Below are 20,507 nucleotides of genomic sequence, written 5' to 3'. Positions count from 1 at the left end.
AGTCAGGGGCCGAGCTAAGGGTGAGGGCAGGGTCAGCAGAAGGGGGAGCTGACTGAGCCGTATGACTGGCCTTCATGGCACACAGGGAACGTGTTTCGAAGGCAAAGGGCAAGCCAAAAGGGAAAAGTGGACACCTGGACCAATTCATCTATTTGTAAGGACTGCCAGGGTCCCTCCTGCTCTGCACAGAGTGAAACGGCCTTGTAGAAATTCCCAGATCCTTGGTTTCGGAGGTATGGCTCTTTCTATCGGAACATGCTGAAGCGTTAATCGGTTGATCAATAATTGATAAACATGCAATTATTAAGTACCTACTATGTACCAGGCCCTGCGCTAAGTGCTATATAAATACTATCCTTGATCCTTAACCTGGGGGAGGAGGCGGAGTGCTGGTATCCCCATTTTACAGATGACGAAACAGACAAACAGAGGCTGACTTGCCCAGCATTCCACAGCCAGTTAAGGGTCTGAGGCTGGATCTGAACTCGGGTCTTCCTGACTCCAGTCCAGTACCCTTTTCACTTTGCCACTTAGCTGCCTTGGACGTGGGGAATAAATGAAGTCAGTTTGGGACATACTGAGTTTAAGACCTCTCTGGGACATCCAATTTGAGACGTCCAATAGGCAGTTGGAAAGGCAAGACTGGAGATCAGGTCAGAGACTGAAGCAGGGTGTGCCTGTGTGCAAATCCTGGCAGGAAGCCACAGACAGGCAGAACCAAAGACAATGCAGACAGATCACGGGCTTCGAGATCTTTGGGGCCGAGTTCTTCCTGGTGACTCCAAGGGTCTCACAGAAGACCTTGCTCCCAGAGTACAGAGTTCTGAGAGTTGGGAATCCAAGCTAAGTCTTAAAGGGAGAAGACAGAACCTGGATTCAGTTTCACTTGGTAAGCCTTTATTAAGCGCAGAGAATGCTGTGAGCTGGAGATACCAGGACAAAAACAACCTCTAGCCTGCAGGGAGCTTCCATTCTATGGAGGTGACAAGGTGAGGCCAGCAACCAAGGGGAAAGGGCAGATAAAGACAGAGACAGAAGGAGCCAGACACCCAGGGAATTCAGCCACTGAGGTAACCCAGGTATACAAAAGATGGACAACACAAGGGGTCCTTGTCCCCCAGGACAGTAGGAAGCAGCAGCACAGGGGGAGGGGCACAGGGCTGGGTAGGCTGGAGGCCAGAGTCACCATCAGCTTGGGGGCCGGCCAGGGGCAGAGGTCTGTCCCACGGCTGGGCATGAGTAGCCAGGCCAATGAGAGGCTGGTCAGGCCCTCCATGAGCTACAGCAGCAAGAAACAGATTTGAAGCCTTGAATGCCCATCCCTCTAGTGCTGAGGGGCCTTCCTACGTCTTAGGGATGGACTGGGAGTCCAGAGTCTCAAGGGCTGCTCTGCCCAACCCATGGGGAGGACCACAAGCCACGTGCCTCCTCTACCTCCACAGCCAGGGTACCCAGCAGGGCAGGATCAGAGAAGCAAATTCAAGGACTGTCAGAACTGGCTCCCTTCTGGTGCTTCCCAACTCTAACAGAACTAGAGAAAGGAAGGGGTATAGACCCTCTTCTCTGGGGATTCTGAAGCTCACAGCCCTTGGGGCTATGGTGCCCTTTGAAGCCCCAGGGACAAAGGGCTCACCTGTGGACCCTCCACACCTAAACTCTCAGGACTAGCCAGTCCTGCTCTGGGGGCCTTCATTCATTCAGCTCTTTCCCGTCTTCCAGTCTCCTGGTCCCTCCAGGTCCCAGTGACCTCTCCATTGCCCCATCTGATGGCCTTCTCTCACACATCATCCTTGTGAAGCCGTCACCTCCTCCTCCTGCACATCCGTCAATGCTTCCTGTCCTCAGGCCCCCATCTGTATCACACTCCATAGGTGACCCCAAAGCTCTGGCCTGAGCTTTCTCTTTTCCCTATATGATATTTTTTGTGGCGACCTCCTTAATTCCCAGGGATCTAATCACTGTCTCATGCATTGTCATGGCCAGCTTCAGTCTAACTCGAGATCCAGTCCCACATCTTCACCACTTTCTCCAAAACCTCCCCTTCTTCTACCTTGGCTATCCTTCCTGTCCCCCAAGTCTGTAGCCTGGGATCACCCTTGACTCCTCCCTCTCCCTTACTCCACACATCTCTTTGGCGCCACCTCTGACCTCTGCCACATCCCTCCACTCACACAGCCCCCACCCACGTTCTGCCTGTTACCTTCTCACTTTTGCAGTAGTGCACTGTCTCCTCATTGCCCTGCCCAACTCCAATCTCTTCTCTCAGCTGCCTAAGTGGAGGGTAACGTGATTGTGGCATGCCATCAGAGCTTCCTGTCCCCTCTGGGATGAAGCAAACTCCCCAGTCTGGCATCTAGCTCCCACCTCCTTCCCCAGCCACTTCTCCCTGGGACGTTCCAGCCAAGCTGGCCTAGAGGCTGTTCCCCCAATACACCCTCCCTCCCTCCCCAGCTGTTGAATCCTCCACACCATATGCAATGCCTCCTCTTAGGATCTTCCAGCCTCAGCTCAGATACCACCCTCCCCTCCTGATCAATGCTCTCTCCTCAGACACTTGCCATTCACTGAACTCTTGCCTTGGTGGTCTCCCATCTGTAAAATAAAAGCTGCCTGTGGGCAGCACCCTCTTCCCTGGGCTCACCCAGTGTCTGGTCCCTGAACTCTGCCACCACGCTGCTGGGGGCCCTGGAGTGTCCTCCCAGTCACCCCTATGTGCCCTGATATTCAGGCGTTGACCCCAACTCAGACAAGAGTTCTTCCAAATAAAAATCTTTTACTTTACAGTGAGTCAAGGGAAGGTGAGGCAGCCTAGCCACACTTGACATCCACCCAAGGAGTCCAGAACCTGCTTCTCAGGAGCATGCTGTCTGCAGAGGCATGGAGATCATCAGGGTCTGGAGGAGAGACAGTAGGCACTGAAGACCCAGGCACCCCGGCTGGTTCCTGGGGCCCAGCCCACCCACCCCACCTGCAGCCCAGGGATCTCTTGGGCCCACCTTGCTCTTCTGATTGAAGGCAGCCCGGCACTGTTCCTGGTTAATATCATGGGGGACAAAGATGTCCACATGGTAGGGGGTTCCTGGTGCCCCTAGGACCAGTCGGTCCCCCCCAAGCTGAAGTGAGAGCTCCCGAGCAGAGGTCTAGAACAGACAGAGAGACAGAATGAGACACAAGCCCAGGGCCTGAACCCTGGCTCACTCTTCCTCCATGCCAGACCTGCCCCGCGCCCCACCCTCTGGGCCTGATGGGAAAATCCCAGGCTCCCCCTCTCCCCACCCCACCTGGGTGCTCTCTTGTGCCTGGGGGGGCCACCTGCTCTTGGCACTTACCACTTTGGGCAAGACCACCTCAGCCAGAAGCAGGTCTGGAGCCTCTAGCCAAAGCCTCAGAGGGGGATCCTCAGTGCTGGGGCATGAGGAGAGATGGACACAATCAATCAACAAGCATTTATTAAGTGCCTACTGTGTGCAGGTACTAGGGCTACAAGGGCAAAAAAGAAATTGTCCCTGTCTGCAAAGAGCTTATATTCTTTTTTTTTCCCAAAGATCCACCTTCTCTCCCTCCTACTGCTTTCCACCTCCCTAATGAGGAAGCATGACAAAATTCCCTTTGCAAATATGGATCCTGAAACAAACACATTCCTGGATGAGCCATGCACACAGCGCGCATTCTCTCAGAGATGGTACCATAGACAACAGGCAAGAGCAGAACTGAGCAGGGCTGGGGGGCCTGGGGTGTGCAGAGAGCAGGGGGCAGGGGGCCTGAGGTGTGCAGAAGGCAGGGACAGGGAGGGAGGGTGTGCAGAGGGCAGGACTGGGGGCAGGGGGTGGGCACCTAGGATGTGCAGAGGGTGGGAGCCAGGGGGCCTGGGGTGTGCAGAGGATGTAGTTAGGCATATGGCACCCCCCTTCACCCAGAGGCAGTGTATGACACGCTACTCCCAGCCCCTCTCACCCATCTCCAAGCTCCTGGATAGCAGGAGGCCGTGGCTGGCTCTGGGTGCGGATGCTCTGCTGGGAGATGGAACCCAGGAAGGGCCGGTATTTCAGCAGGCGCCACTCTGTGGGCAGTGAGGAATGGGTATCAGCAGGCCATGCCCAGCTTCCCCAGAGCCCTGTCAAGCACCAGACCCCAGGGCCCAGAGGAAAGCCTCACCTCGGCTCAGCTGGGTCCCATATTTGTCTTCTAAACCTTCCATGGCCACCGTGACAAAAAACTCCAAGAAGAAGTCATTACTCTGAGGAAAGATGGAGAGACGTCCCTCACAGCCTGAACCCCCTCAAATCCCACTGCCAGGCTCCTGCCCTGGCTCATGCCTGCTCCCGAGGCCCCAGGCTCCTACGGCTCCTCTGTCTCCCCCCACCAGGTTCCTCACAGCCCCTCACCTGCCCCTCTGCCTCCTGCAGCTTCTTTGGCCCTCCTCCAGACTCCAGCAACAACTTGGGCTGCCCCCCCTGGCTCCTCACAGCCCCTCGCCCACCCTGCAGCTCCTCTGCACCCCCCCCCCCAAGGCTCCTCACAGCTCCCCTCCCCCTCAGCTCCTCACAGCCCCGTACCCGTAGCTTCTTATAGAAGTCACTGTTGATGGCAACATCATAGGCTGTGCAGCCGTTCCCTCCTATGGAGGATGAGACAAGGGAAGCTAAGGACTGGGATCTCCCCAACCTCCCTCCCACCAGCCCCAGCCCAGAGAGAGAGTGGTGTGAGACAGGGACAGAGACAGAAACAAGTTGAGTCCAGGGAGGCAGAGACAGTGGCAACCAAACACAGAATGAGATAAGAGGATGAAGACAGAGGGAGAGATGAAAGGAGGGAACCACCCAAACCAGAGACCGACAGATGGGAAACAGAGATACCCCCAGCAGCCTGGACACTGCCTGGGGAAGGGCTGGGAGGAAGGGAGACAATGGCTGGGGCTGGGGGCCACTGTCCCACCTCGGTCCAGCTCGGCATGGGGCTCTCCCAGGCTCATGGGGATGCGGAAGGCAGCCTGGTCCCCCTCGAGCACACACAGCAGCTCCTCCTCACTGAGATCGGCCGGGGCAGGGATGGCATCCGATTGACAGACATTAATGAAAACTTTTCCCTCTGGGGAGCGAGTCTTGACACAGAAACCTGGAAGGGGCAAGGCCATGGGGCAACTGAGGCAAGTGCCCAGGCAGAGAAAGAGATGAGGGGACAGAGATCATCCCCTGAATCAGCTCAGATGCAGACACAAAGCAGGGTTACAGGGTCAGGGAGTCACAGGATGGCCCCAGCCCCGTGTCTCTGCTCCTCCTCTCCATCCATCTCCATCTTCATCTGTCTATGTCTCCATCTTCCCCTCTCTGCCACCATGTTTTGTTTCCTTCTCTCTCTGCCCCCCCCCCCAGCTCCTCCCCACTCACCAGGCTTGGGCTGGATCTGCCTGGAGTCGGGCATGGGTGACTGGGCATCCAGGATCTTCTGCATGGCCTGTGGGGACACGGACCCCAGAATCACCAAGTGGAGCCTCCACCTTCCCAGACCCACCAAACTTCCTTGGACCCCTGCCCACCTGCAGCAGCATCTGCTCACACAGGCCCCTGTTCTCCTCCTCTGCCTCGGCTCTGGCCTCCTCCCTCAGCTCTGCGGCCAGCAAGGAGCTGTCCCGGGTCGAAGCCATGGTCTCTGGGAGGGAGATTCCTCGTGTCCAAGCACGCTTGGAGATCCTCGGGCTGAACCAGCCTGCCGGACACACCACGAAGGGTCAGGGCTCCTGGGGAATAGGGAAAGGGGGGGAGGGGAGAAGGGAACCCCCTTCTCTGGGCTGCCCCTCCCACGAGCGGGGGGGGGGGGGGACCCCGGGGTCCAAGCCACTCCCTGGCAGGATGTGACCCCAGGTGACCCGAGAGACCACCACCTCCTCCCCTCCCCAGACAGGCCTAAAGGGGGCTCAGAGATTCCCAGTCAAGGTGCTCCTGGGGGCCTGGGAGGGGGGCAGCGGCAGCGCCCACACCTAAAGGACGCTTAGAGATCCTGGCTGGCCTGAAGGGTCTGCCCTGTGGGCAGGGGGCTGGGGGATTCAGCGCTCTCTCCTTCCTCCTTTCCTGGTCACAGACCTAAAGCTCGCTGAGAGATCGTCGGCCCTACTAGGGCAGGACTGGACCCCTTAGGGGGCTGCGGGAATTGGGGGAGACACCCCTCTTGCCTGGCCCCCGGGGATCCCGATTCTAAGGAACGCTTAGAGATCGCAACTCTCTCTGGGTACAGAACGGGCAGCGGGGGTACTAGAGGTGGGGAGGCACTCAGACCCCAGCCCTGGGTCCCAAGGACCCTCCCGGACGCCCCCAGCCAACTTCCAGGAGCTGGCGTGTTGTGCCGTCACCTAGGAAGCCGCACGTCGGCCCCCCAGCCACACTTCCGGTGCACGGCCCCGCCTCATCCGGCGATCGGCGCCACACTTCCGGTATGTCACGTGAGCCAATGGGAGGCTTCAGCGGGAAAGGGAGGCGGGGTGTGCGGTGCCGGGAGGCGGTGCTCGGCCTATTCCTGGTAGTGTCCCGGAACTGCAGCCTGAGCGGCGGGCGGGCGGCATGGCGGCGGCGGCCATGGTGGCGTCGTGTGGGGCGTCCAGTGCCCGGGACATCTTCCTCAACCTGGACTACGGGCCTGCTCCCGAGAGCCCCTCGCTGGCGCTGGTGAGCCCGCCCGCGGGCGCCCAGCAGCGCGCGCACCCTTGGCACCGGCTCCCTGGGATCCGAGCCGGCGGAACCAAGCCCGGGCCCAGCCCTGCTAGTCCTCCCCACCCCTGCACCCCTGCCCAGCCCTGCTAGTCCTCCCCACCCCCATGCCCCATGCACCCCCTGCACCCTGCACAGCCCTGCTTGTCCCCCCCTCCGTGACTAGTGCACCCCCTGCACAGCCCTGCTTGTCCCCCCCTCCATGCCTAGTGCACCCGCTGCACCCCTGCCCAGCCCTGCTTGTCCCCCCCTCCGTGCCCAGTGTAGCCGCAACACCCCTGCCCAGCCCTGCTAGTCCTCCCCACCCCTGCACCCCTGCCCAGCCCTGCTTGTCCCCCACTCCGTGCCCAGTGCACCCGCAGCACCTCTGCCCAGCCCTGCTAGTCCTCCCCACCCCGTGCACCCCCTGCACCCCTGCCCAGCCCTGCTTGTCCTTCCTTCCCCCGTGCACTCCCTACACCCCAGCCCAGCCTCACTTGTCTCCCTGCCCCTCAGACAGTGTCACCAATTCCACTGCAGTCACACCAGGCCCCTATTTGTATTCCTCTGCCTGTGTGCCCTAGACAGGGTCTCCACCCAGTTCAAAGCACTGAAGGGGTACCCAGTAGAAAAAGTTTAAGAAGGTCTGCCCTAGTCCCCTGTACAGCCAGACCCTGAGCCCTGCTTGAACCCTTGTGCCCCTGATCCCAAGCCTGACCTATACCAGTGCACCCCATCCCCTGTGCCCTAATCCCAAGCACTACTTACAGCTGTGTCCCCCAGACTGCAGCCCTGCTTACCCATCCTGCATTGTGGATCCTGAGCTAAGCTTGCCACCCCTGCACTCTGTCCTTTGGATCCTGGGTACATCCTAGCACCCAGACCTATACACCTTGCCCTGTGCATCCTCCCCAGGATTCTGGGGCTGCCCTGTGGGCCCTTTACCTGTTCTTCATGGTTCTTCTTCTCTACCCTGGGTACCCCAGTCTCCTGCCCCAGGCCTGTGTTCCCCTACCCTGGTAGAAACCAGTCCCTATTTCCTGAGCCCTAGATACTCCTGCTGTCCCTCAGACTCCTGCCTGGGCACCCCATCCAAGCTACTTATTAATCATGCCTGGGTGCTGGGGCTTGTGGAGTCTTCCCAAACTGGGCCCTCCAGGTACTGCCCTGGCCTATTGGGAGTGGGCAGGCACCTGCGTGCTTCCTGGTTTAGAAACCTAGAGGCTCAAACTTCCTACCCTGGTCTCAGTATTTAGATATCACAGCCCCGAGGCCGCTAGACTTTGACGCTGGCCAAGTGCCTGGCTCCCTCTGGGATATTTAGAATTGGCTCAATCTCCACCCCCAGAGCTGAAGATTTTGAGCTCCAATTTCCCTCCAGATGCCAAATGCCTGGGTCTCTTGGAGGCCAGAGACACTGGCCTCCTGAGACCTTTGGAGGGCAAGTATGTGACAAGCCTGAATCCTGACAGTGCCCCATTTCACTTAGGCCTGGCTGGATACCCAAGGCTCAAACCTGGGCCACTTTGTGGATGGAAAGTGGCTGAAACCTGAGGGCCGAGGCACCATCAGCTGTAGGGACCCATCCTCAGGTACCAGGGACCCTGGGCCCCAGTGATCCCACTCTGTCCAGGAGTCCTAGGTCCTCGGCCTAGCTCCCTGCTTGTCACCAAGTGACCAGGTCACTCTCCCTCCCCAGCCCTCGTTTGGGGGACAAGGGGTGGGGTGATTACATCCCGTCGATTCTAAGAGCTCTGTGGCTAGGCGAGTTCCTGGCCAACTGCTTCCAGGCCAAGAATGAAGATGTGGCTTTGGCTGTGGACGTGGCTCAGCGAGCTTTTGAAGGGTGGAGCCAGCTTCCTGGGGCCACTCGTGCTCAGCACCTGGTTAGGTGAGGGGTCCCCCAACTTGGCTCCCCTGCCTGGCCCTGCAGGGGGTGGAAGGGGAAGTGAGGCAAACATAGATGTTCCTACCCTCTTTGGAATAGCCAGCCTTCAGGACCCAAAGGAGAAGCTCTTGCCTGAGCCTACTAAGCAAACAAAAGCAAATAGTGCCTACCCTAAAGGAGCTTCTACTCCATTGGAATGTAGTCTCTCCCATGAGTCTCTGGGGGAGCCAGGGACTGTGGCCACTCTGGAGGGATGGGGTAGGGACATGAGCCAGAGGCCAACCTCGCCCATTCCCCTCATCCCCCAGGCTGGCAGAGATGATCCAGAAGCATCAGAAGCTTCTATGGATTCTTGAGGCGCTAGCATCTGGCCGCGTGGTGCGTGAGGTCCGTGATGGGGACATTCCTCTGGCCCATCAGCTGCTGCAATACCACGCGTGCTGGGCCCAGACTCAGGAGCAGGCCCTGTCAGGATGGGAGCCCATGGGTGAGAGCCTCCAGGACCTTGGGTGTTGCCCCCCAGCCCCCATCCTAGCACTTTCCTCCCCTGCCCCACACCAGCGTGGACAATGCCAACCCTGCTCTTCCTTTCCCAGGAGTGGTAGCCATCATCCTCCCACCAACGTTCTCCTTCATTGAGATGATGTGGAGAATCTGCCCAGCCCTGGCCGTGGGTAAGTCAGGGCCAGAGGATGAACCTCTGGGACCTACCCTGGACTCTTGGGCGATGGGAAACATCTGGGTTGGGAGGATTGCTCGGCCCTTCATCTGTCCCAGGGCTGAGGCTCCTAAGATGGACTAGCCAGGACTGGACCCCACCCGCTTTTCCTTATTGGGCCTTTCTGTTTTCTACAAACTTTCCTCCTCTATCTTTCCTCCCCTTCCCAGCCAAACTCCTCCAAAAAATTGTCTGCCCCTGCTTCCTTCACCCTTCCTCCCATTCTTTTCTAAGCCCTCACCAGTCTGGTTTCCATGCTCATCATACCTGTCTTCAGCACTAACCAGTGACCTCTCAGTGGCCAGATGACAGCCTTCTGAGTCCTCCCTTTGACGCTGTGGTGACCCCCTCTTCTCTTGCCTGTACCCCCCCATCCTCCTCCCCCTCTGACTACTCCTTCTCTGTCTCCCTCGATGGGTTCTCCTCCAGACCACACTGTTCTGGGCCCTCCTTTCTTGATACGCTCTCCCTTGGTGACCTCATCAGTGACTATGGATGTTTTCATCTCAATGCAACCCAAATCTGTGCATCTGGCCCTCATGGATGTCACGTAGGTACCTCAAACTCGGTGTATCCAAAACAGAACGAATTCTCTATCCTTTTGAAGCCTCCTCACCTCACAGCTGACGGCACACCATCCTTCTTGTAACAGTAGCTAATACTAATAATATCAGTGTCTTAAACACTTTCCTAAACCTACCTTATTTATCCTTACAGCCCTGGGAGGTACACACTATGATTAGCTCCATTTTATAGTGAGGGAAACTGAGGCAAACAGAGATTAAGTGACTTGCCCAGGGTCCCGCAGCTTGTAAGTGTCTGAGGCTGAGTTTGAACTCTGGTCTTCCTGACTCCATGTCTAGCACTCTATCCACTGAGCTACCTAGCTCCCAGTCCCTCAGGCTCCCAACCTTGGAGTAGTCCTGGATTCCTCATTCTCTCTCATATCCCATGTGCAAGCTATTGCCAAAGCTTATGATTTCACCTACGTCCCATCTCTCAAAGATGCCCCCTTCTCTCCTCTCCCACCCCCACCCCACCCTGGCACAGGCCTGGACAGTGGTCCCAGCTGCTAGGGGCCTGCCCTGAGTCTCTCCCCACTCCTGTACATCCTCTGTTCAGCCACCAAAGCGATTTCCCTATAAGTGCCTGGTTAGCCATCACCCCCTGTTCAATGAGCTCCCATCATTCCCTGGGGCCTCCTGGGGCCACTTGGCATTCAGGGCCAGGGCCGCCTCTGGCTGCCCACCCAGCTTCCCTCAGCATCTCTGTCTGGGCTGGGTAGCCGGCTGGTCTCTTCCCACATCCCTTCCACAACCCTCCCTCCACTTTGTGACTTGGCACCCCAGAAATGGACTTCTTCCCTCCTTCCCTTCATGCAGTCTCTCCCCTTGCCCAAGCCGCTCGGAATGCATTCTGTGCTGTCTCCTCTGTGCTCGAGAGCTTGTGGAGGACAGTCCTGGCTTATAACAGGGGCTTTTTCATAGACCTGGTTGTTTGGCTAACTCACTGATTTCTGGCCTCCACGCCAGGGTGTACTGTGGTGGTCCTCGGAGGCCCAACCTCTCTGACGTCACTGCTTGTGGCCCAGCTGAGTGAGGAGGCTGGGCTGCCTCCAGGTGTCCTCAATGTGGTCATGGGAGCCACCTCCTTAGAGACCTTGCTCCCCACCCTGCCGGGCATTGCCAAGATCACCTTCTGTGGGACTATAGAGGTACTAGAGCTCAGGGTTTGGGAGGGCCCTGGTGTCCTGGCTGGGGGTGTCCTGCTAAGGCTGAGGCAAGATGCTGAGTGGTTGGGGTCTCCCCCAGGAAGGCAAGGCCCTGCGTAAGGCACTAGCTGGTAGCAGCGCTGACCTCTCCCTGAGCCTGGGCACAGAATCTCTGCTGGTGATCACGGATACAGCCGACCTGGACTCGGCAGTGGAAGGGGTGGTGGATGCTGTCTGGTCTGACCGCAGCCTGGTGAGTGGCACTTGGGGGGACAGCTGTGTGTTGTCCTGCTGGCTTCCCCTTTGCAAAGAGCGTGGTAGAGGAGGGGAAGGGGGGCCAAGCTATGGAAAGAGGTTTTTCCAGACAGCCCAGCTGACCTGGGCCTTGGGGCCTCAGGGTGGGCTGCGGCTGCTGGTGCAGGTGTGTGAGTGGGAACGGACCCTGGAGAGACTCAAGGCCCGCATGTGCGGGGTGCGTCAAGGCCGGAGCTTGGACTGGGCCATGGACATGGGCACGCCTGGGGTCTCTGCCTGGGAGAAAGCCCAGAACTACATTCAGGAAGCCCAGAACCAGGGGGCGCAGGTGAGGAGCCTGGAGGGGGCTGGGACATGGGAATGATGGGCAAGGGAGATCCCATGGGGGATGCCCCTGGATTAGATCAAGGGCTCCTGCCTTCTCTCTCCATCGTGCAGATATTCCAAGCTGGGAATGTCCCCCCAAACAGCCCGTTCTTTCCCCCAACGCTGATCCTGGGTCTGGCCCCAGCAAGCCCATGTGCCCAGGCAGAGGTGAGGAAGCCCCCGGGTGGTGATCGTCTCAGGCTCAGCCTCCACAGTTGGCACAGTGACCAGAGCCCTGACATAGGTCAGGGCTGGGGACACCTCCCCCTTAGGGGGCAGTGGGATGTGGGTCAGGGCTGGGGATGCCTGGGTCCCTTGGGAGCCTGGGGTTCCTCAGTCCCCCCACCTCTCTTCCCATGGTGGCTGCAGGTGCCATGGCCTGTGGTTCTGCTCTCCCCGTTCCGCACAGCAAAGGAGGCGCTGACTCTGGTCAATGGCACTCCTCGAGGGGGCAGCACCAGCGTGTGGAGTGAGCGGCTCACATTGGCCCTGGATCTGGCCTATAAGTAAGGAGGCCCCAGACCCTGGGCATATCCTTCTCTGTAAAATGAGAGTCATGTTAGCACCTACCTCCCCAGGGGGCTATGAGGACCACGTGTAAGGAGTAGTTGCGAAGCTCTTGGCAGAAGGCCTGGCACCTACAAAGCATCCATAGGAAGTACATGTCACCATCCTTGTCCTTCAAGGCCCCCCTTCTCATGCCCCAGGGGTGTCTCTTAATCTCCTGCTGACCTCACTTCCCCTCGCCAAGATCCCCAGGCCCTCAGACTCATAGCCTCAGTCTCCCTCTGCTGCCAGCTGCTTATTTAGACCCTACACACCATCCAGACCTCCCCAGACCATCACACACAAACCCCCACCTCCCAAGTCTGTATCTTTCTGTCTCTGGCTGTCCCTAACAGTCTTGGTTCCTGTTCTGGGCTTTCCTGCCAGGCTCCGAGTGGGCACCGTTTGGATCAATGCCCATGGACTCAAAGATGCAGGTGCCCCCATGGGTGGCTGCAAGGAGAACGGGTCATCCTGGCACGGAGGCCCTGATGTGAGTGACCCTTGCCCCCCCCGCATTGCCCTCAGTCACCCTCCTCCCAACCTCGGGGGGTTGCTTGTTCCCCTAATGGCGCTCGCTCCCGGCTCCCGCAGGGCCTCTATGAGTACCTCCACCCTGTGGACCTCCCTCCCTGGCCTGGAGGGCCCTTGGAGAATGTGGACTATGACAAGTTTGGCCTGTCTGTCCCACCTGTCCTGCCATCTGGCCCTGACACCTCCCCCAGGTCAGTTCCTGCTCCCCCAAACCCTCTTGCTCAGGCCTCTGAGGGGGATTCCAGAGTGGGGCCTGAGAACAGAAGGCTCCAGCTCCTCACCACATCCTCTCCCTTCAGCACGACTGTCCCATATGGGGTCTTTCTGGCTGGCCGTTTCCAGAATCCTGCCAGCCGTAGCTCAAGGCCCATCCTAGGCTCCAGTGGGAGTGTCTGTGCACATGTGGCAGAAGGCAGTGCCAAGGACATTCGAGTGGCTGTGGAAGCAGCCCACCAGGCAGCAGCCCTGTGAGTGGAGACGGGAGGCAAGTGGGTTGGCCCCAGCCCCCCCAGGGCCACCCTCACCCCACCTCTCTCCTTTCCCTGTCCACCAGCTGGACCAGTCGGGTGCCAGGGAGCCGGGCATCAACCCTGTGGGCGCTGGCTGACGCATTGTCCCAGAGGAGCCAGGCCCTAGCAGAACAGCTGACAGAGGTGACCGGAATTGACGTTGCGGATGCTCAGACTGAAGTGGTGTTGAGCATTGCCCGGCTACGGGCCTGGGGAGCGCAGGTCCATGCCCAGGGAGCTGGCCTACATGTGAGCCTCTTCTCCATTCCTGCCCTCATCCCTCGATCTCCCATCCTGTCCCCTGGCAATCTCCTGACCCTGTAACCCTCCTTCCTACAGAGTGCTGGGCACCAGGGGCCTTTTCTGTGCCTTCGAGAGGCCCTGGGAGTGCTGGGTATCATCTGCCCAGAGGAGCAGCCCTTGCTCGCCTTTGTGTCTCTCCTTGCCCCAGCCTTGGCCTACGGCAATGCTGTCATCATGGTGCCCAGTGGGGCCTGTCCACTGCCGGCCCTGCAGCTCTGCCAGGTACTGGATCCCGACTCCCCCTGCTGCCTGCCCGCCAGCCTTTCCTCCCCTCCACCCCACTGTCACCTGAGCATCTTGGATAGAGCTTTAGCACCCTGCTTCAGTGCCCATTTCTTCCTACCAGGACGTAGCCTGCCTGCTCCCACCTGGGCTGGTGAATGTGGTAACGGGGGACCGAGACCACCTCACCCGTTGTCTGGCCCTTCATCAGGATATACCTGCCCTGTGGTATTTCGGCTCTGCCCAGGTACTCCCCCTTCCAGCCTGTGCCCTTAGCATGCCCCTAGCCCCAACCCCTTTCCCAGATACCTTTTGTTGAGGTGATGGCCAGTCAGGGATGGTTGGACCCAGCAGCCTCCAAAGCCCTATCCCCCTCAGAGATTCTGAGCCTGGATCCCAGTCCCAGCCCTGGTCATGACCTCGTCATCTCTTCCCAGGGTTCCCGGTTTGTGAAATGGGCCTCGGCTGGGAACCTAAAGATGATATGGGTGAACAAGGGTCAGAGCCGATCCTGGGACCGAGAGCCAGAGGGAGCCGGACTCGAGCTGTGCCTTCGGGCAGCCCGTACTAAGGCTCTCTGGCTGTCTCTGGGAGACATCTGAGCCTGCCACCTTAGTCCTAGAAACCATGGCTGCTGGACATCTGGAGGATTGAGCCAAAAAGACCCATGGAGCCCAGACTTGCCCCCTCATTGTGGTCCCCACTTGAATAAATGATCTCACATATATCCAGTATGCTTCTGAGAAGAAAGAAGTGGGCTGGGAAGGCGTCTGAGAGGCCTGGGGCTCATAGGCTCCCAGAACTCCAAGGCCACCCTCCCTGGGCAGGATCTCAGACTGGGGCCATCCAGCCTGTGTTCAGAGACTTGTGGGTTGAGGACCCTCTCCCCTGAGGCCCGGCCACTGTGGAATCCTTCCAGTTGGGAGGAAACTTCTCCTCTGCCGACCTCTGCTGCTGGCCCCTGGGGCCCCAGGCTCCTCAGTGTGCCCTCTGGTGCTGAGCAAAGCAAACCCAACCCTCAGTTCCAGCAAGCAAGCTTTCTGTCCTGGGGGCTGAGCATTTCCAATTCCTTCATCTCTGTAAGGCCTGGACTGGAGGCCCCTTGCCCTGCTCTGGATGCCTCCAGAGGCCCTTCTCAGGCCAGTGCAGACAGAGTGTGTGGCTGGGGCAGCTCCTCATTGCTGGGATTGGACCAGGCGGCTCAGCATGGAAATCACTTTTCCTCTGGGCTCCTAGCCCCTCAAACCCTCATTTCCACACCCCAACAGGTGTTTTTCTCTCGATTTCGATATCCCCTCAATCTCTCTGACTGTCCCTTCAAATTCCATCAGTCTTCCTGCATCTCAATTCAACCATGTTACTAAGTGCTGGGTGTCCTGCTAGGTCTGGGGACAAGGACAAGAATGAAGCTGTCCCTGCCCTCAAGCAGCTGCCATTCTAGGTGGGGAAGGAAGGGGGTCACAACAGCCATGTTTCTATACAAAGCACTTTGAGAGGGAAGCATTAGTGGTTAATGAAAGAACTGGAAGAAGGTAGCATCTGAGCTGAACTCCAAAGGGAGCTATAATTTCTAGCAGGTGCAGGAGAGGAGGGAGAACATTCCTAGCATGGGCAGGGGGGTGGGCTGGCGTGATAACCCATACGGAGGCATGGTGGTGGGAGATGGGATGATGGAGAAGAGCAAGGCCTTTTGGGCTTAGACACAGTTCCTGAAGGGAGTAAGGTGTAATAGGGCTGGAGGAGGGGCAAGCTGGATTCAGATTGTGAATGGGGCTAGGTTTTTTCAATGTTTTTGATTATTAAAAAAAAATCATAATTTTTCCATCATCCCTCACCTTCTTGAAGAGCCATCTCACATGACAAATAATACTATATTAAAAAAGGGAAAAATCACAACTGATCAATACAATGAAAACGTCTGAGAACATGTACCATGTAAGCCCCGCAGACCTCCACTCTGCGAGGGGTGGGCAAAACTAGCCATCATCTCCTGTTTCTTCTTTCCAGCCTGGTTTGTTCTTTGTAATTTTGTTACATTGTCTTTCGCTTGTGTGTGTGTGGCCATTCTTTCCATCTGTATCACTGGAGTTACTGTGTCTACATTCTCAGCTCTGTTGATTTTATTCTGCATCAGTTCATAGAGATCCTTCCAGGCTTCTTTGTATTCACCCCCAATTCATGCTTTATTACAGCGCAGTGATCTCCCGTTCCATTCACATGCCACAGTGTGTTCAGCCATTCCCCAACTGATGGGCACCTACTTTGTTTCCAATTCTTTGCCAGTACAAAAAGTGCTGCTATAAATATTTTGGTGTACATCAAGGACCTCCCTGAACTATAAGCCCAGTAATGTACTCACTCTTTGGGTCAAAGGGTATGAATGTTTTAGTCATTAACTGCTTTCATAAAATGGTACCATCTGACAGCTTCACCAACAGTGTACCAGTGTAGTATGAAGGGTTTGAAGTGGTAAACAGCAGCGGGTATTTCATCTGTGAAACAGCAGGCTGGCCCTCAGTCTTGAGAGGGGCAGTAGTCCATGGCCAGTCTGTAGCACCTTCTATCATCTGCCTCTGTTGTTCCCATCTCCTTTCTCTGACCCTTTGTCTTTTACTCCCCCTCCCAACATTTTTAGTGAACCTCTCTCTGTGTCTGTCTCTCCATGCTCATATCTCTGGTACTCCTCTCTGGTATTTCTTCTCTTCCACCAGCTGTCTCTGTGACCGTAGACATTGGGCCTTCACCCTCTGCCTAGGCACTGTCCTTCTGGACTCAAAACCTCAGAGCACCAAGGGTTTTAGAGATTCCCCAGTTCAACCCTGTCCTTTCTCAGAGGGGATAGAGCCTTGATTGGCTAGGGCTGAGAGTAGGGTTAGGGTTATAGGACCTCTGCAGAGGCTAAATGCAGTGCTAGAACCCAGACCACCAAATTCCCAGCTGACTCAGGCCTAAGGAAGGACCCAGGCGTCCCCTGCCTCTTGCAGCTCAACTCAAAGCCACCAGAGGGCTCCTCCCCTATGGATTCCCAAACTTGTCCACCAAGTATCTTTCACTTTCGATCTCTGATGTCTGGGCCCAGACCTGCCCTGGGCCTTCCCGGCCTGGACAGGGACCCTGGTGCGGGGCTGGGATAGCATTCCTGGGTCCCAGAGGGGATGGGGAGAGGATGCCTGGGTCCCCAAGGGGTCTGAGGGGGAGTGCCTAGGTTCTTGATGGGGCTAAGATAGGGAAGGCTCGCCTAGATCTCCATTAGAGTTAGGGGGATTGGCTACCTGAGGAGACAGAGTAGGGGAGGGGATACCTGGGTCTCCAAGGGGTTTGAGAAAGGGGGTGCCTGGGTTACCAAGGGAACTGAGGCATGGGATGCTTTCCTGGAAGGTTGGGCATGATTCACAGTAATGAGGCGGGGGCAGGAAGCAGGGTGGGGGAGGAAACTTAGCCACATGAAGGGGCTGGGGGAGGGCACCCGGACGCCTGGGTCCCTGGCTGAGCCGGCTCTGTCCCCCCCAGGGCCCGGCAGCGGTATGAGGGGCCCCAACTCAAGATGACCGTCCCAGCCCCAGCCTGGCCCCTCACTGTGCGTATTCCCAACAGGAATGGAGACAAGGATATGGGAGGCAGAAATGGGGGGAAAGATTGAGATAGGGAAGGGAGTAGCATCATCAATGTTGAGGAGGAAGGAAGACAGATACAGAGACAGGAATAGGCAACCAGGAGGAACAAAGCCAGACAAGAGACGGATGTAAGACAGGGATGGAGATGTTAGGAGGTGGAAATGGGACAAACAGATGGTGATGGGGAGAAAGGAAGGCAGAGACAGGAGACCAAGAGGCAGGAGAAAGGGAAGCAAGGTGAAGGAAGAGGCAGAGCCACACAGGACTCAAAAAAACAGGAGAGACAGGGACGAGAGAAGAGGAGGGAGATATGAGAGGCAGAAACCCCGAGAGGGATGGGCAAACTTGGACAGGGAGAAAGAGAGCTAAAGGCAGAAGTGGGGAGGCAGGAGAAAGAGACACGGGGGTGGGACAAAAAGGAGGCAGAGACAGGCTCCGATCAGAACCGAGGAGATCAAGGAGACATGTCCAGACAGAACAAGCACTGAATGGATGCCGATCTGGGGTAAGGGACCCAGGGCCTCTCCCCAGCTCTGTCTTCCCAACACCCCAGGCCTCCAGGCTGCTGCTCCTGCTCCTCCTGCTCCCCCTGGACACCACCACAGCCAGCACCGCTGACGCCTGCACCTACCCTGACAGTCCTATCAGCTCCACGTTCCTCCAGGCCATCAGCGACTTGGTGAGAGTCAGCACTCAGGCCCCTGCTCCTGCTCCTGCTGTCTCTCACTATTATCCCTGACTCTCTACATTTTGGTTTCAAATGTTCTCTATGTCTGTGTCTCTGACTCTGGATCTATATCTCCATATGTCCCACGGTCTACAAATCTCTCAGTCTCCTGTTCTTAATATCTATTTCTGGTCTCTCCAAGACTCAATCTCCCTGAATCTTCTGTCTCTGTGTGGAGTCTAAATCTCTTTCTCTTAGATTGGGAATACAGAGGAATTTCTATCCTTTCTTTTCCTCTCTCTGTCTCACCTAATCCCAGAGGCTCCCAGGGTGGGGCTCTAACAAGCATCTCTCCCTACAGTCTGACTTCATGCTCAGGGATTACCCAGTGGATATTCCAGACAATCTTCAGGTGGTGAGTCTGGGGGGAGAATGTGGTGGGGGGGTGGACCCAGGCATCCCTACCCCTCACTCCCTCGAGGACTGAGGCATCTGGGCATCTCTCCCAAGGATGAGCAGTGTTGGGCCCTGTGGCACCTGGCCTTGGCCAAGAAAACCCTGGAGAGCCTGAAGCTGGTGGCTGGGAGTAAACTGCAGGATCCCCTGGAGGCCGTGTACACTGAGGTCAACTTTGTCAGTCAGTGCATCAACCAGGTCAGTCCCTTGCTCTCTGTCCCCGAGATCAATGCCCTCTGCCTCCTCAGGGTCTTTGGGCCCATCACAGATATATGAAGGGACATGGTGGTCTCAGGCCTGGGCAGCTCAGCCGGGATAAGAGAAGAGGAGGCCTTCATCGGCCATCCCAAGCTGTTGCCAGGGCTGATTCTGAGAAGGGAGGGACTGGTATGGTATGTGACACCCCCCACCTCCCTTCCTCGGCTCCCCAGTCCTTTCCCAGCTGCCTCCGTTTCCGTAAAGCCAACATCTCTCACCTCCTCCTGGATGTCTCCAGACACCTGGGGGCCCTGCAGACCCTCATCACTCGTCAGAGCTTCCAGCCTTGCCAACAGTATCGCTGCCAGCCAGGTGAGGTACCCAGGTGGGAACCTCCTCCCTTTAGAGGGAGGACTAAGGCTCCAAAATGGGGAGGGCAGGACTCTGGGCTGCACAGCCAGTAGGAAGCACTCTCCCCCCTCTCCTTCCCACAGAGCCCTCCACTGTCACCACACTCCCCTCACCAGGCAGTCTTGGGGCACTGGGAAGCACCCTGAGGCCACCCCAGCCCTCCAACTTTCATCTGCTGTCCCTGGGGGTGCTGCCAGTCCTGCTGCTGCTGATCCTGGTGGCTGCCTGGAGGTGGAAGCAAAGAAAGAGGCAGTTGAGGCCACCAGGATTCCCTAAGTCCACAATACCCCAGGTGAGCTTGGCTCAGCTCAATGTGGGTGGAATAGTGGGTGTTTCCCTCCGTGTGCACAGACAGCAGCTGACTCTACGCCTGGGGGGTGTGGCTAGGGCCCCCCAGACTCTGTCCCCCAGGATCTGCAATTGATGGTGCTTTGAAAGAAGACTTGGATGTCTGGAGGGCCTTGAAGGCCAAGCCCAGGAGCTGGGGTTATCTCCTGAAGAAGCCTTCCATAAGGAACCCAGCTTAAGACTGGCCTCATTCCCTCCTTCTTCGATGAGCCCGGGTTACTGCTCTCTTGTGGGGGGTTAAGGGGCCATGCCCAAGCAGTGCCTGTGGCCCCTTCTCTCTACTCCAGACGGGTACCCTGCAGGCTACCTTCGGGCCCCCCACCCTCTGTACAAAGCTCCCTGGATGTATATAAAATGTTTTCTATTAGCTTTTGTTGGGTGGAATCTGTGGACAGGAACAGGTTGAAGCAGGAGATGACCTGGCCAGCCTCAGACTCCAATCTAGAGGCTGGTTACTGGCCTGGGCCATGACCGAAGAGGTTTAACAAAAATGACGATGGTAGGGAACCATAGGTTTTCAGGGGTGCTCGAGACCCCAAAATACCTACACGCCGGGTCCTGCCGAAAGAATTCGACCCATACCTTCTCAGCCAAGGAAACAGCCAAAGTTTATTAAGGATTGGCCATGTTGGGTTGTCTTAAGAAATCCCACCCTTTCTGACACCTGTTTTCACAAGGGGGCCAGATGCAATCTACTGAGCTAGACTGAATCTGAGCACCCTCACGGAGGCAAGATGAGACTGACATACACAAAGATTGTAGGAGGGATCTAGGGTGGTCCTGGGGTGATGGGAGGAGGAGTCTAAGGAGGAGCTTGATGGGACTGGGATGAAGTCAGACTCCAGGAACCAAGAGACTGGGATTAAGGGTGGGAAGTAGCTGAAGGCATGGATATTGATAGTATCAAGGGTGGGAAGTAGCTGGATAATAAAGGGCAAGGCCAGGTAGAGATTTGGGCCTAAAGATAAGATTCAAGGAGACTTCAAGGGGGCTCGCAGAGACTGTATCCCATCAGGTTCAAGGGGGTTCCCAGAGACCGGTAGCCTCATCATGACCACATAGGAAGAGCCCTTGGAGGGGA

The 20,507-nt window shown here is 57.2% G+C and overlaps 3 protein-coding genes across 7 annotated transcripts; 2 read left to right on the top strand and 1 right to left on the bottom strand.

Annotated features, from left to right (window-relative positions):
- Nucleotides 1-2,753: 2,753 nt before the first annotated feature.
- Nucleotides 2,754-6,399, bottom strand: PIH1D1 (PIH1 domain containing 1). Of its 3 annotated transcripts, none has more exons than XM_036745501.1 (10): nt 6,347-6,399; nt 5,537-5,706; nt 5,388-5,454; nt 4,936-5,115; nt 4,557-4,618; nt 4,156-4,237; nt 3,955-4,060; nt 3,330-3,405; nt 2,997-3,140; nt 2,754-2,894 (listed from the first exon to the last, which is right to left on the bottom strand). In XM_036745501.1, the coding sequence occupies exons 2-10, from the start codon at nt 5,642-5,644 to the stop codon at nt 2,853-2,855; spliced, it is 867 nt and encodes a 288-aa protein (XP_036601396.1). In that variant the 5' UTR covers nt 5,645-5,706; nt 6,347-6,399; the 3' UTR covers nt 2,754-2,852. The 3 variants fall into 3 exon arrangements, with proteins under 3 accessions (XP_036601396.1, XP_036601397.1, XP_036601398.1); XM_036745502.1 differs by having other exon boundaries at nt 5,978-6,358; XM_036745503.1 differs by lacking the exon at nt 6,347-6,399 and adding an exon at nt 6,081-6,336.
- A 111-nt stretch (nt 6,400-6,510) lies between these two features.
- Nucleotides 6,511-14,459, top strand: ALDH16A1 (aldehyde dehydrogenase 16 family member A1). Its single transcript, XM_036746917.1, has 17 exons — nt 6,511-6,659; nt 8,170-8,272; nt 8,445-8,571; nt 8,877-9,055; nt 9,165-9,242; nt 10,819-11,000; nt 11,098-11,250; nt 11,395-11,580; nt 11,691-11,786; nt 11,988-12,124; nt 12,552-12,657; nt 12,759-12,889; nt 12,998-13,165; nt 13,252-13,456; nt 13,547-13,732; nt 13,857-13,979; nt 14,170-14,459. Exons 1-17 carry the CDS (start codon nt 6,555-6,557, stop codon nt 14,332-14,334), a joined length of 2,430 nt encoding a protein of 809 aa, XP_036602812.1. The 5' UTR covers nt 6,511-6,554; the 3' UTR covers nt 14,335-14,459.
- A 2,341-nt stretch (nt 14,460-16,800) lies between these two features.
- FLT3LG (fms related receptor tyrosine kinase 3 ligand) lies at nt 16,801-19,763 on the top strand. Of its 3 annotated transcripts, XM_036745973.1 has the most exons (8): nt 16,801-16,849; nt 17,243-17,309; nt 17,900-18,025; nt 18,375-18,428; nt 18,524-18,667; nt 18,901-19,039; nt 19,162-19,370; nt 19,466-19,763. In XM_036745973.1, exons 2-8 carry the CDS (start codon nt 17,277-17,279, stop codon nt 19,511-19,513), a joined length of 753 nt encoding a protein of 250 aa, XP_036601868.1. In that variant the 5' UTR covers nt 16,801-16,849; nt 17,243-17,276; the 3' UTR covers nt 19,514-19,763. The 3 variants fall into 3 exon arrangements, with proteins under 3 accessions (XP_036601868.1, XP_036601867.1, XP_036601866.1); XM_036745972.1 differs by lacking the exon at nt 16,801-16,849 and having other exon boundaries at nt 17,232-18,025; nt 18,966-19,039; XM_036745971.1 differs by lacking the exon at nt 16,801-16,849 and having other exon boundaries at nt 17,232-18,025.
- The last annotated feature ends 744 nt before the right edge of the window (nt 19,764-20,507 follow it).

This window comes from Trichosurus vulpecula, chromosome 2 (genome assembly GCF_011100635.1).
Source record: "Trichosurus vulpecula isolate mTriVul1 chromosome 2, mTriVul1.pri, whole genome shotgun sequence".
Classification (NCBI taxonomy): domain Eukaryota; kingdom Metazoa; phylum Chordata; class Mammalia; order Diprotodontia; family Phalangeridae; genus Trichosurus; species Trichosurus vulpecula.
The sequence above is the reverse complement of the archived record's forward strand: the minus strand, read 5'-3'. Positions and strand labels throughout refer to the sequence as shown.

Coding starts and splice junctions, on each gene's coding strand:
- ALDH16A1 (XM_036746917.1), top strand. CDS start 6,555: ATGGCGGCGGCGGCCATGGTGGCGTCGTGTGGGGCGTCCAGTGCCCGG. Junction 8,273..8,444: donor CTGTAGGGACCCATCCTCAG/GTACCAGGGACC, acceptor CTCTGTGGCTAG/GCGAGTTCCTGGCCAACTGC. Junction 9,056..9,164: donor GTCAGGATGGGAGCCCATGG/GTGAGAGCCTCC, acceptor TTCCTTTCCCAG/GAGTGGTAGCCATCATCCTC.
- PIH1D1 (XM_036745501.1), bottom strand. CDS start 5,644: ATGGCTTCGACCCGGGACAGCTCCTTGCTGGCCGCAGAGCTGAGGGAG. Junction 4,619..4,935: donor CCATGCCGAGCTGGACCGAG/GTGGGACAGTGG, acceptor CATCCTCCATAG/GAGGGAACGGCTGCACAGCC. Junction 3,406..3,954: donor ATCCAGGAGCTTGGAGATGG/GTGAGAGGGGCT, acceptor CTCATGCCCCAG/CACTGAGGATCCCCCTCTGA.
- FLT3LG (XM_036745971.1), top strand. CDS start 17,657: ATGAGAGGCAGAAACCCCGAGAGGGATGGGCAAACTTGGACAGGGAGA. Junction 18,429..18,523: donor TTCCAGACAATCTTCAGGTG/GTGAGTCTGGGG, acceptor ATCTCTCCCAAG/GATGAGCAGTGTTGGGCCCT. Junction 18,668..18,900: donor TCAGTCAGTGCATCAACCAG/GTCAGTCCCTTG, acceptor TCGGCTCCCCAG/TCCTTTCCCAGCTGCCTCCG.